Source organism: Thermobia domestica, chromosome 8 (assembly GCF_964235325.1).
Source record: "Thermobia domestica chromosome 8, izTheDome1.hap1.1, whole genome shotgun sequence".
In the NCBI taxonomy this organism is placed as follows: Eukaryota; Metazoa; Arthropoda; class Insecta; order Zygentoma; family Lepismatidae; genus Thermobia; species Thermobia domestica.
In genome coordinates, this window is record NC_137461.1 from 56,576,256 (window position 1) to 56,590,467 (window position 14,212).

At 35.7% G+C, this 14,212-nt stretch overlaps 1 protein-coding gene and 1 long non-coding RNA gene across 2 annotated transcripts; one reads left to right on the forward strand and one right to left on the reverse strand.

Annotated features, from left to right (window-relative positions):
- Positions 1 to 1,112: 1,112 nt before the first annotated feature.
- Positions 1,113 to 8,508, reverse strand: LOC145692911 (uncharacterized). Its single transcript, XR_014132664.1, has 3 exons — positions 8,143 to 8,508; positions 6,120 to 7,683; positions 1,113 to 3,626 (listed from the first exon to the last, which is right to left on the reverse strand). It is a non-coding gene; the product is annotated as an uncharacterized LOC145692911 (long non-coding RNA).
- Positions 8,509 to 8,523: 15 nt separating this feature from the next.
- Positions 8,524 to 12,891, forward strand: LOC145692910 (uncharacterized). The gene is made up of 3 exons (XM_081768465.1): positions 8,524 to 8,902; positions 10,748 to 10,889; positions 12,079 to 12,891. The coding sequence occupies exons 1-3, from the start codon at positions 8,817 to 8,819 to the stop codon at positions 12,163 to 12,165; spliced, it is 315 nt and encodes a 104-aa protein (XP_081624591.1). The 5' UTR covers positions 8,524 to 8,816; the 3' UTR covers positions 12,166 to 12,891.
- Positions 12,892 to 14,212: the final 1,321 nt, after the last annotated feature.

A 14,212-nucleotide genomic window follows, 5' to 3' on the forward strand; every position in this document is an offset into this window, starting at 1 on the left:
TGCACTAACGCCTCAACAGAAGCAGCAGTTAGTGACATTTACAGTTCCTTTTCATCTGTCAAAGACATGAGCCATTTCTGGACAGAATTGTGACAGGGAATAAAAAGTTAGGCCTCACCTTAACATTACACGTAAACGTCAGTGAGTACCTAAAGAGGGGATGGCCACAGGAACTGGGCCAAAACAGGACCTCCATCCCTGTGAAGTATTGAATTTTTGGTGGGATATCCATGGTATAATCCATTTTGAGTTATTGCCACGTAATAAGATCCAATCAATGCAGGTGACTAGTGTCAGTAACTTGAACCCATACGGACTGCATTGTTGAAGAAACGTCTTACTCCGGTTCTTGGCAAGGTGTGCTCTTCCGCGCCCACTCACGGCAAGGAAGACTGTGATAAGATCGAAAAATGTGTTTGGAAGAAAATCCCCATGCGGCGTTTTCACCACATCTTGCACCAACAGACAACTATCTTTTTAGCAGCCTGTAAAACCACCTTTCAGGTGAACATTGCTAGATAAGGATGGCATGCGACGAACTGTGACCCAGTTATTTGCCTACAGGACTGTTGATTTCTTTCAGCGGTGGATTCAACAACCGGTTGACAGGTGGCAGAGTGTTGTGGAGTCCGATGGAGACTATTTTCCTAACTAACGGTAGTGTTATCGTTGTTTTCCACACGGTGCAAATATATGACATTGCTTATGGGATGACGCAGTAATAATATGCCCAAGCCCATATCTCAGAATCTCTTAAGATTAGAGGCCTGAAATTTTGTATTTGGACTTCTCACTTTAAATAACTAGATACGCATTTCAGTGTTTTCTTTTTTCCATATTTGATTTAGAAAAATAGAAAAGAGGTTGGGAATAAAAAGGAATGGGGATTATAATTATTATAAGGAATCCATAACTCGAATCTATTAAGGTTAGGGACATAAAATTTAGTATTTGCACTTCTCACTTAAAATAATAAGTCATGTGCTTTAGCATTTTTCTTTTAATATTTCACCTAGAAAGGAAGAAAATGAAGTGAACAAGAAACAAAACCTGTGGGATTACAATTCCTATCATAAAAGTTCCATATTATGATAAGATGGCCATGTCTCGGAGTCCCTTAACGTTAAAGGCATAAAGTTTGGTATTTGGACTTTTTATTTAAAATACTTTATTACATGTTTCAGCGTTTTTTTCGTATTTATCCTGGGAGGAAAAAAAGAGAGTTTTGAAACATATCTCGGATTCCTTTAATGGTATAGACATGAAATTGAGTGTATGGACCCATCATTCAAAATAACTAAATAGGTGATAATTTTTTTTCATATTTGTCGTAGAAGAGAAGAAAAGAAGGGAGAAGAAAAAGGAGTGGGGCTTTTTAATTTCTTATACTCAGATGTCCACATTTCGGAATTCTTTAAGGTTAATGATATGAAATTTAAACAATTATAACTCCTCACAGAATTGAGATAGAAACCTCATTCTGATCAAACTATAATGAATGGCAAAAGTATCTTTGGTTAGTACAAATTTTATATAGTGTCGCCATCTTTAAACATGGTGTCATTATATTTGCTTTGTGACGGATAACTTAAACTATTAGAAATAAGGTAAAAACACCTAGAAGTAAACGTTATTGAGTAGAATCTCACTTTTCTAACTAAATTATAATAATAGTATTTCCCTGACTTTGAAACTCAGGGAACTAGTTCATTTTATGTATAGTATGCGGCAAAATAAACAGTATTGAAATTCGCGTACGGGTGGCGCTCAGATGCAATGTGGTATGAGCTGTGTGTGCCACATGTGTGCTCTGTTGTGTGTGGACTAGCGTAGTTTGCAATTGGTGCGAAGATAATGTTGCTCACAACAAAGGAGAAGGTACTTAGTTTCGAGCAATATTTCCGCTCATAAGGTGTGAGGCAGCGTTTTACTGTAAGATATTAGCGTGGACGTCTACTGTATTGCTCTGGAGTGTTACCTATGGCATATGAAGATGAAGATTTCATAAGTAACATATGGTTCAGTGATGAAGAGCCATGTACTTTGATTGCCACATCAATCGACAGTTGATTATTGACCCTGTCTTGCATGATTTGTGCGGCTTTTACCACACGAAAAATCTGTCTTTAACAACAATTGATGCAACAAGACGAAGCTATTGCCCACACTGCAAGTGAGTCACTTACCCTTCTGCTCAAAAGTGTTTGGACATCGTTTGATTTCCTGTGGAACGGATTTTTCATATCCTTCCCACTCCCCTCACCTCATCATGACTCGAGATGCGTACATACGGGGTATACTGAAGGATTCAATTTTCCTAACAGATAACTTCTTACCACCATACCGGAGTTAAGAGAAAAGATTCGGTCATTTGCTTTGTCATTACACCAAACCGTGTTCACCAACATGTTCTTCGATCTACAGGACCGCTATAAAACATATGTGCGACATAATGTTCAACATTTTGAACACACGATGTACAAAAATGCTTCCTTGTAAATTTATGTGTTGAGTAACATTTAGTTGACATCCATTTGCCAACCTTTCTTATGTTTCATTATGTTGTACAATAAATAAATAAATGTCAACGATGTCATTTCAGTTCTGTTTTTTTGGCCGTATACAGTAGAACAAAATGTTAAAGTTTGTGACGTTTGGTTACAATGAAGCCTACTTTGCAATTTTTAAAGAATAGATTTTACAATTGATTGCAGTGAAAGCAATATTGAAAAGGTATTGAACATATATATTACCGTCCTATGAAAACGTCTGACAATCATTAAAAAAAACAATATAGGCGCCGAGTAACCAAGCATGGACATTGTGAGTAGCAATGGTTTGTACGACAATGTTTGCTCTGCATGAAGTTATAAAAAATAAACTTTCGAACAACAAATAGTTATAAATATACTGAGAGAAGTTTATTTACTGTGGTAAATTTCTTAAGAATATAGTAATCAACAACCGATATTAAAACTTCACATTGTTTGTTAGAATATTTGGCGCTGCAATATCACAGATATTTGCTCTATGCTTACTTTCAAAATAGTTATCATAGTATGAATACACAGGGATAAAGATGGAATAAGGCTACAATCAAATTAGTAATACAAACTGATCAGTCATTAGAAGAATCATTGTCACGAGGTGGATCCGGTGACAGAGAACGTTCCTGGTTTTTACATAATACTCACGCACAAACATCAATATGTTGAAGCCTTTGTATGACACATACACATGGACACTCCTCTGTTCTAAACGTTTTGGTCTCTGTGTAAGAACAGCTAACCGTTTCCAATATTTCTTCTTAAGTAATATTTTCTGTTGTCCATTTTATTTGGGCCACTCACCACTTGTACGTTAACACTAAAGATGCATTTCTTGATTCTAAATGTTTCAGTGCTTTTCCTGCGAGGATTTCGTTTTGAAATATATCTACAGTCAATATATCCTATAACTATAGGAAAACTAGCCATTTGATGAAATTGAACTTGAACTGTCCTCAAACAATCAGAAATGGGGAATTAATCACGTATATCAGGCGACGAGCAAAAACTGATGATACTTTCCTCACAATCTGGCAAATTGTTGAGTGGCTCATGAAATTGGTTATCTTCAATATGTATCTGTAAAACAAGCATAGAAATACGTTACATTAAAAAAAAAAAATCAGGAATATTCTTATTGGAATCTTTTTTGCTAATTTATCGACTTCAAAATTTATTCAGAAGGTAAAACTGAAAATTTTTCAGATGCACCTTTCCCGTGTGAAACAACGCTACCTATAATTATGGAAAGTCACATTTGTGTTTACTTTTGATTGTAGGAATGAGATGAAAAATGGTAAAAGTTCAGCTAATTTTCAATAAAATCCCTTTTGGAGCAGCCTCACTGCCGTTAAGTTTAACAACCCTAATTTACAGTTGTTTTGTTTATTATCTGTCTTAAATTAAATTAATCAGAAAATGAAAATAATAATTAACTTTCTTATATTATTTTACACCAAATGCTGTAGCTAAGACTCACCTACATAATTTTATCAATTATCAATTATGAAGATGCAATGGGAGAGTAAACTAGTTTTATTATTCTAGAAAGAGAGTTTGCTAAAATCCGAACAAGAACCCGAAGGTATAATCTTGACATCATTTCGCGGATTGTTGATAGGAAGAAATACAGATGGTGATCAGAAAAATGAAAACACCTGAACAAAATTGCAACTTACCAGATTAATATGGTGTCGGGCCACCTTTGGCCTTCAGAACAGTCTTGATGCGACGTGAGATGGAGGCATAGAGGTCGTGAATGGTAGCAAATGGAATTTTACACCATTCCTCGTGCAGGGCATCCGCTAGTTCTGTGAGAGAGGATGGAGGTGGAAATCGTCGCCGGAGTCGTGTTTCCAAGACGGACCACATATGTTCAATTATGTTGAGATCTGGGGATTGGGCGGGCCAGGGGAGGTGTTGAACTTCAACCCGATGTTCCTCAAACCACGCTGCAACAACCTCAGCTGTGTGACTGGGTGCATTATCATCCTGGAAGATGGCTTCATTGTCCGGGAACAACATCCGGACCATAGGATGCAAGTGGTCTCCTAAAATTGCGACATAATCGTTGACAGTGATTCGTCCGCTAAGTGTGACCACATGATCCAATGAAAACCATGATATTGCGGCCCACAGCATCACCGAGCCGCCGCCATGTTTCACAGTTGGGCGGAGACACTGCAGATCATAAGCTTCTTTGGGCGTTCTCCACACTTAAACACGGCCCGTGGTTGGGAATAGGGTGAAGGATGACTCATCCGACCATATCACACGTTTCCAGTCCTCAAGGGGTCCAAGTTGCATGGTCGCGGCACCATTTGCGGCGTGCGAAAGCGTTATGGTTCCTGATGAGCGGTTTAGCCCGTACAACACGACCCCGTAAGTTCATGTCATGTAATTCGCGGCGCACTGTGATTGACGAAACAGGGTGGGGGAAGTGCTGATTGAGTTCCTCCGTCACTTGCTCCACAGTGGCACGACGGTTCTGCGTGACAATGCGCTTTAATACCCGGCGTGACCTGTCACTCATGATTTTCTTCCGCCCACTGTTCCGCTTCCCCGATGTGGTTTTCCCGTGTGTTGTGTACGCTGTCATCACCTTCGACACTGTCCCACGCGACACACCTAACACAATAGCCACTGCCGTCACACTCACTCCACATAACCGCGCACCAACAATTTGCCCCCTTTGAAAATCTGAGAGGTCTCCCATTTTACACTACCTCCGTCTGCTACTGGACACTGCTGTTTCACTGCGCCTGACGTAGTATGGAGACCTACCTAACACACCACCACCAGCGGTTCGGCGCTGCGGGCGCCATGACACCACTGCCAACCCATACATCTGACGTGTTGCCAACTACAGGTGTTTCCATTTTTCTGATCACCATCTATACCTACGTGTATATTCTTTTCTTTAACAACTTGTATAGTTCTTTATCTTGTTGAAAATCATGGAACCATGAATAAATTGATTTATTTTGTTGTTATTTTTGTTCTAACTATTTTCTAAAAGTATGATATAAATTAATTACGAAAGTGACTTTCATATTAACAAAGAGTATTGCGAATTATGCGATTGATTCATCAGAGATAATCTTTGATATCTACCACTGAATCGTGGTTTTCAGCTGCAAAACTTTCAAGAAAATTATGGAAAAGAATGAAATGTTGATTATTAGGAAAGATAAGACAAAGATAAGAACATAAACCTTTTTTGTATAATTCGCCATTAAAATAGAATCACATAATCGCTGGTACCTACTGTTTATGTGACAAATAAAATTTTGCTGTGAAATGTTCAACACCATTAAATAATCGAAATTGTATCGTGTGTTTGGTGATGTAACATTTTATTGGGGACTACAAAGTTCTATATTTTCTATTATACGAAGTGTAACCCAGTATATAATAGTATGGTCTGAAAATAATGAAAGAGAAACATGATTTTACTACTGGTAATATTGAGCAATAAAATATTAAACTAGTTCTTGAAGAAAACATAGTGAAAATGGCAGACTACATTTTTTTAATTCTCATGTTATGTGCTTCAAAGAAAATAGCGCCTACCTGATAGTTCCCATTCACATAGAATCTTAAAACCTTGAGTACTTTCAGAATTGCTGGTAGTGAACGTACCGGCAAAATAATATTTTCTAAATCGTCTTCCAGTAATGGAAAAATTTATCTCAGAAATATTACTTTCGAAAACCTGGAACGAGAAAAGAATACAGCTTAAAACGAAAACCTGAAACGAGAAATAAATACAGTTTGAAACTAAAACTAAAATCGACACACTTTGTGTAATAAACCTATGATCAACAGAAATAAAACCTAACCTAAACATTTCCAGTTAATACTTGAAAATCAAATGAGCGTGTTCGCGGACTTTAAAGGTGGAAGACAGGCCATGACCAGTTTGGAGCAGGAAAGTACGTGTGGTGTTAGTAGTTAGGTTAGGTTACTGTAGTTTTATTTCAAACTTCAAAATGAAATTCTACTTCTGCGTAGAAGTCATACTACAGAAATGGCCAGGGCGAATATATGAACAATGGAAGCGAGACCGGTTTTTGAGTACATGAACCTTTGTACAATACACATGTGCAGGAGAGATGTTACGGAAATAACCAGGCGCGGGGATATGGAAAACCGAATAGGCCTTTATATATAATTTCCGCCCCTCATAATTTCCGTAACATTACTCCTACACAGGTGTATTCTGTGAAGGTCCCTGTATCTCTGCTGAAAATTTCATGAAAAACGAGGAATATTACAATGGTAAATGACACTTAAGACGAGCAGCGTATATGTGACGTACAAGGGTATGGAGCAAACCAAAGCTTCAAAAACTACCAACCGTCACTGACGCGCCTGCTCCATTCGGACGTAGCCCCGTGCCACAGAGCGAGGCCATTACTTTCGCCCTGCCCTGACTCATTTAGATAGCATTCGTGCTTTGTAAAGGCTATCTAGCACAAATTGATTTTTGATTTTTGAACTGTCGTTCTTACGGCATGTCTGCACAAGGTATGCCATATAATGTTTAAGTCCCTCTAAAGTTAATCTACACATATGAATGCAATTCCCTCCATAAGAAACAATTTACAAGATCCATTTCCTGACCCAAAGAAGTCATAATTAATGAATTCAAACATGTATACTTAATCTGAAATAATACCAAATTGTGAAAATTTTACATTGTGTACAATTAATGCCTACCTAACCTAATCTTGTGTCTACTTCGGTAGCAAATAGTAAATATTTTACATTTTATGTAATTAGTGTCTGTTTCCCTTCTGTAACAAAATTGCATTATACTTTTTGCCTAAAGAGAACAAAACACTACATTCTTAATCTAATGATACGAACGTGCCGATATACTGAGATACAAGTTGAGCACGTAAATAATTTTCTTCTGCCAATATAATTTTACACAAACACAAACCATTATCAAGTATAAGATTTGTTTACACAAGTAATGAATTTTGGTAATAGACTATATATAAGGCTCTACTTCCCTTTCTCTTCATGTTCCTTGGTGAATTGCATGATTTTCTGTCTTAATCTTGTGCAGCACCCATGCGCATGGTTCTTATGTTATTGTATCTTGCACTAGATGTATTACAAGGATCTACTGTGAAAATTAATAAATTAAGTTATTCTAACCTAAACCATCCTAACCTATTTTGTTATTGCAGTTAATTTTTAAAATAATATGTAGGTATTGTGTTAAGAAGTTTGCTGTAAACTTGAAACTATAAATTATATTTGGATTTTTTTTTTACACATGGCTAAATGAAAATTATGATTAGAGCAATTTAAACATGGAATAGAACGCCATGAAGTGAATGTCTCCTGGTTCAAAAAAATGTGACAAAATAGTTAAAACGAAAGGTCCGAAGTGAAAAGTGTCCAACGAGAATAGGATCTACGATCCATAGAGAATACAACTGTAAAAACTACCAGAAAAGTAAAGGAAAATGAGTGGAACTACTCATACTGTATGTACTATTAATATTTGTTATTTTTGCCACAATGTTACTGTTATTAAAATTAGCATAAAAGTTAAAATCAAGATGCATAGTTGACTTACCTGTATCTATCAAAGAATTGATTATCGTTATACAGCTCCAGTGGATGTTCCATGTGCCTCGTATGTCTTGACGCATCAATAGTCATCGCAAAGTAATATATTTTTTAAAATATTTGTTCTTCCACATAATGACACATTCAACAAAATCATTTACTTCCATGCCAGTAAACGAATGTCTATGCTGTTAAAGAACTCAAGGAAGGCTTAAGGTTGGTTGATAGCTACCTTGAGTCAAGGAGAGATTTTCCTTAAGGCTTCCTTGAACTCAAGGGTTCCTTGATATCAAGGATGGATTATAAATACCGATTTCAGTCAAGGGAGGCTTCTCAAGGAATCCTTGAGTTAAGGTAGCCTTAAGGAGTGTTTTTAAATATAGGCCTAAGGCCTATATTTAAAAACACTCCTTAAGGCTACCTTAACTCAAGGATTCCTTGAGAAGCCTCCCTTGACTGAAATCGGTATTTATAACTCTTCCTTGATGTCAAGGAACCCTTGAGTTCAAGGAAGCCTTAATGAAAATCTCTCCTTGACTCAAGGTAGCTATCGACCAACCTTAAGCCTTCCTTGAGTTCTTTAATAGTATAGTATTCGTATTCTGGCATGGAAGTAAATGATTTTGTTGAATGTGTAATGTATGTGGAAGAACAAATATTTAAAAAATATATTACTTTGCGATGACTAGTGATGCGTCAAGACATACGAGGCACATGGAAAATCCACTGGAGCTGTATAACGATAATCAATTCTTTGAGAGATACAGGTAAGTCAACTATGCATCTTGATTTTAACTTTTATGCTAATTTTAATAACAGTAACATAGTGACAAAAATAAAAAATATTCATTGTACACACAAAGTATGAGTAGTTCCACTCATTTTCCTTTACTTTTCTGGGAGTTTTTACAGTTGTATTCTCTATGGATCGTAGATCCTATTCTCATTGGGCACTTCTCTCTTCGGACCTTTCGTTTTAACTATTTCGTCTTATTTTTTGAACCAAGAGACATTCACTTCATGGCGTTGTATTCCATGTTTAAATTGCTCTAATCATAATTTTCATTTAGCCATGTGTAAAAAATATTCTAAATATAATTTATAGTTTCAAGTTTACAGCAAACTTCTTAACACAATACCTACATATTATTTTAAAAATTAACTACAATAACAAAATAGGTTAGGATAACTTAATTTATTAATTTTCACAGTAGATCCTTGTAATACATCTAGTGCAAGATACAATAACATAAGAACCATATGCATGGGTGCTGCATAAGGTTAAGACAGAAAATCATGCAACTCAGGAACCAAGGAACATGAAGAGAAAGGGAAGTAGAACCTTATAGGCCTATATAGCCTATTACCAAGATTCATTGCTTGTATAAACAAATCTTATACTTGATACTGGTTTGTGTTTGTGTACAATTAAATTGGCAGAAGGAAATTATTTACGTGCTCAACTTGTATCTCAATATATCGACACGTTCGTATCATTAGATTAAGAATATAGTGTTTTGTTGTCTTTAGCCAAAAAGTATAATGCAATTGTGTTACAGAAGGGAAGCAAACACTAATTACATAAAAGGTAAAATGTTTACGATTTGCTACCGAAGTAGACACAAGATTAGGTTAGGTAGGCATTAATTGTACACAATGTAAAACTTTCACAATTTGGTCATGAAATGGATCTTGTAAATTGTTTCTTATGGAGGGAATTGCATTCATATGTGTAGATTAACTTTAGAGGGACTTAAACATTATATGACGTATTTGTGCAGACATGCCGTAAGAATGACAGTTCAAAAATCAAAAATCAATTTGTGCTAGATAGCCTTTAAAAAGCACGAATGCTATTTAAACGAGTCAGGGCAGGGCGAAACTAATGGTCCCGCTCTGTAGCACGGGGCTACTCCGAAGAGAGCAGGCGCGTCAGTGACGGTTGGTAGTTTTTGAAGCTTTGGTTTGCTCCATACTCTTGTATGTCACATATACGCTGCTCGTCTTGAGTGTCATTTACCATTGTAATATTCCTCGTTTTTCATGAAATTTTCAGCAGAGGTACAGGGACCTTCACAGAATACACCTGTGTAGGAGTAATGTTACGAAAATTATGAGGGGCGGACATAAAGGCCTATTTGGTTGTCCATATCTCCGCGCCTGGTTATTTCCGTAACATCTCTCCTGCACATGTGTATTGTACAAAGGTTCATGTACTCAAAAACCGGTCTCGCTTCCATTGTTCATATATTCGCCCTGGTCATTTCTGTAGCATTACTTCTACGCAGAAATAGAATTTCAGTTTGAAGTATGAAATAAAACTACAGTAACCTAACCTAGCTACTAACACCACACTTACTTTCCTGCTACTGGTCATGGCCTGTCTTTCCACCTTTAAAGTCCGCTAACACGCTCATTTGATTTTCAAGTATTAACTGGAAATGTTTAGGTTAGGTTTTATTTCTGTTCATCATAGGTTTATTACACAAAGTGTGTCGATTTTGGTTTTAGTTTCAAACTGTATTCATTTCTCGTTTCAGGTTTTCGTTTTAAACTGTATTCTTTTCTCGTTCCAGGTTTTCGTGTTAAACTGTATTCTTTTCTCGTTCCAGGTTTTCGAAAGTAACATTTCTGAGACAAATTTTTCCATTACTGGGTGACGATTTAGAAAATATTATTTTGCGGGAACGCTCACTACCAGCAATTCTGAAAGTACTCACGGTTTTAAGATTCTATGTGAATGGGAACTATCAGGTAGGTGCTATTTTCTTTGAAGCACATAACATATTAATTTAAAAAAAAAAAATTGTAGTTTGCCATTTTCACTATGTTTTCTTCAAAAACTAGTTTAATATTTTATTGCTCAATATTACCAGTAGTAAAATCAGTTTCTCTTTCATTATTTTCAGACCATACTATTATATACTGGGTTACACTTCCTATAATAGAAAATATAAAACTTTGTAGTCCCCAATAAAATGTTACATCACCAAATACACGATGCAATTTCGATTATTTAATGCTGTTGAACATTTCACAGCAAAATTTTATTTGTCACATACACAGTGGGTACCAGTGATTATGTGATTATATTTTAATGGCAAATTATACAAAAAAGTTTATGTTGTTATCTTTGTCTTATCTTTCCTAATAATCAACATTTTAATCTTTTCCATAATTGCTGTTTTATTTTCTTGAAAGTTTTTGCAGCTGGAAACCACGATTCAGTGCTAGATATCAAAATTTATCTCTGATGAATCAACCGCATAATTCGCAATACTCTTTGTTAATATGAAAGTCACTTTCGTAATTAATTTATATCATACTTTTAGAAAATAGCTCAGAACAAAAATAACATCAGTGTAAATCAATTTATTCATGGTTCCATGATTTTCAACAAGATAAAGAACTACACAAGTTGTTAAAGAAAAGAATATACACGTAGGTATTTCTTCCTACTCTTCCATTGCATCTTCATAATTGATAATTGATAAAATTATGTAGGTGAGTCTTAGCTACAGCATTTGATGCAAAATAACATAATCTAAGAAACTTAGTTATAATTTTCATTTTCTGATTAATTTAATTTATTTTACAGATAATAAACAAAACAAACTGTAAATTAGAGTTGTTAAACTTAACGGCAGTGAGGCTGCTCCAAAAGGGATTTTATTAAAAATTAGCTAAACTTTTACCAGTTTCCATCTACTCATTCCTACAATCAAAAGAAAACACAAATGTGACTTGCCATAATTATAGGTAGCGTTGTTTCACACGGGAAAGTTGCATCGAATAATTATCAGTTTTACCATTTAAATAAATTTTGAAGTTAGCAAAAAAATAAAAATAAATAAATAAATAAATAAATAAATAAAAATAAAATAATAAATCCAAAAACAATATTCCTGATTTTTTTTGTAACGTATTTCTGCTTGTTTTACAGATACTATTTCATGAGCCACCCAACAATTTGCCAACTTGTGAGGAAAGTGTCATCAGTTTTTGCTCGTCGCCTGATATACCTGATTAATTCCCCATTCCTGATTGTTTGAGCACAGTTCAAGTTCAATTTCATCAAATGGCTAGTTTTCCTATAGTTGTAAGATAGCTATATTCCCAAAAGAAATCCTCGCAGGAAAAGCAGTGAAACATTTAGAAACAAGAAATGCATCTTTAGTGTTAATATACAAGTGGTGACTGGCCCAAATAAAATGGAAAACAGAAAGTATTACTTAAGAAGAAACATTGGAAATGGTTAGCTGTTCTTGCATAGAGACCAAAACGTTTAGAACACAGGAGTGTCCAAGTGTATGTGTCATACAAAGGTTTTAATATATTGATGCTTGTGCATGCGTATTACGTGAAAACCAGGAACGTTCTCTATAACCGGATCCACCTCGTGACAATGATTCTTCTAATGACTGATCCGTTTGTATTGCTAATTTGATTGTAGTCCTTATTCCATCTTTATCCCTGTGTATTCATACTATGATAACTTTTGAAAGTAAGCATAGCGCAAATATCTGTGATATTGCAGCGCCAAATATTCTAACAAACAATGTGAAGTTTTAATATCGGTTGTTGATTACTATATTCTTAAGAAATTTACCACAGTAAATAAACTTCTCTCAGTATATTTGTAACTGTTGTTCGAAATTTTATTTTTTATAACTTCATGCAGAGCAAACATTGTCGTACAAACCATTGCTACTCACAATGTCCATGCTTGGTTACTCGGCGCCCATATCGTGTTTTTTTTTTTTTTTATGATTGTCAGACGTTTTTATAGGACGGTGATATTTATGTTCAATACCTTTACAATATTATTTTCACTGCAATCAATTTCTTTTTTTTTTTTTTTTTTTTTTTTTTTTTTTTTTTAGTGCACGTTACGAATTATTCTATTGAACTAATAGCTTTCTTTGACAAAGATAAACAAGTTCGCACCCTTCATTCTGTTCCATTAGATCGTAATCATAAATCAATTGTAAAATTTATTCTTAAAAAAAAAAAAAATGCAAAGTGGGCTTCATTGTAACCAAACGTCACAAACTTTAACATCTTGTTCTACTGTTTGCGGCAAAACAAACGGTACTGAAATCACATCGTTGACATTTATTTATTTATTGTACAACATAATGAAACATAAGAAAGGTTGGCAAATGGATGTCAACTAAATGTTACTCAACACATATTGTAAATTTACAAGGAAGCATTCTTGTACATCATGTGTTCAAAATGTTGAATATTATGTCGCACATATTCTTCATAGCGGTCCTGTAGATCGATGAACATGTTAGTGAACACGGTTTGGTGGAATGACAAAGCAAATGGCCGAATCTTTTCTCTTAACTCCGGTATAGTGGTAGGAAGTTACTTGTTAGGAAAATTGCTTCCTTCAGCATGCCCCGTATGTAGGCATTTGGAGTCATGAGGTGAGGGGAGTGGGAAGGATATGGAAAATCCGTTTCACAGGAAATCAAGCGATGCCCAAACTCTTGTGAGCAGAAGGGTAAGTGACTCACTTGCAGTGTGGGCAATAGATTCGTCTTGCTGGATTCATTGTTTTAACGACAGACTTTTCGTGCGGTAAAAGCCACACAAATCATGCAAGACAGGGTCAATAATCAATTGTCGATTGATGTGGCTATCAAAATACACATGGCTCTTCACCACTGAACCATATGTTACTGATGAAATCTTCATTTTCATATGCCATAGCTAACACTCCAGATCAATACAGTAGACGTCCACGCTAATCTCCTGCAGTGAGACGCTGCCATACACCGTATGAACGGAAATATTGCTCGACAGTAAGTACCTTCTCCTCTGTGATGAGCAACATTATCTTCGCACCAACAGCACACTACGCTAGTCCACACACAACAGAGCACACATGTGGCACTCACAGCTCATACCACATTACATCTGAGCGCCACCCGCGCGTGAATTTCAGTACTGTTTGTTTTGCCGCATACTGTACATAAAATGAACTAGTCCCTCAGTTTCAAAGTCAGGGAAATAATAGTATTATAATTTAGTTAGAAAAGTGAGATTCTACTCAATAACGTTTACTT

Excerpts from the sequence above, each read along its gene's own strand:
- LOC145692910 (XM_081768465.1), top strand. The coding sequence starts at position 8,817 with ATGACTAGTGATGCGTCAAGACATACGAGGCACATGGAAAATCCACTG. Across the intron at positions 8,903-10,747 it reads CAATTCTTTGAGAGATACAG|GTTTTCGAAAGTAACATTTC; the intron begins GTAAGTCAACTA and ends TTCTCGTTCCAG. Across the intron at positions 10,890-12,078 it reads ATGTGAATGGGAACTATCAG|ATACTATTTCATGAGCCACC; the intron begins GTAGGTGCTATT and ends CTTGTTTTACAG.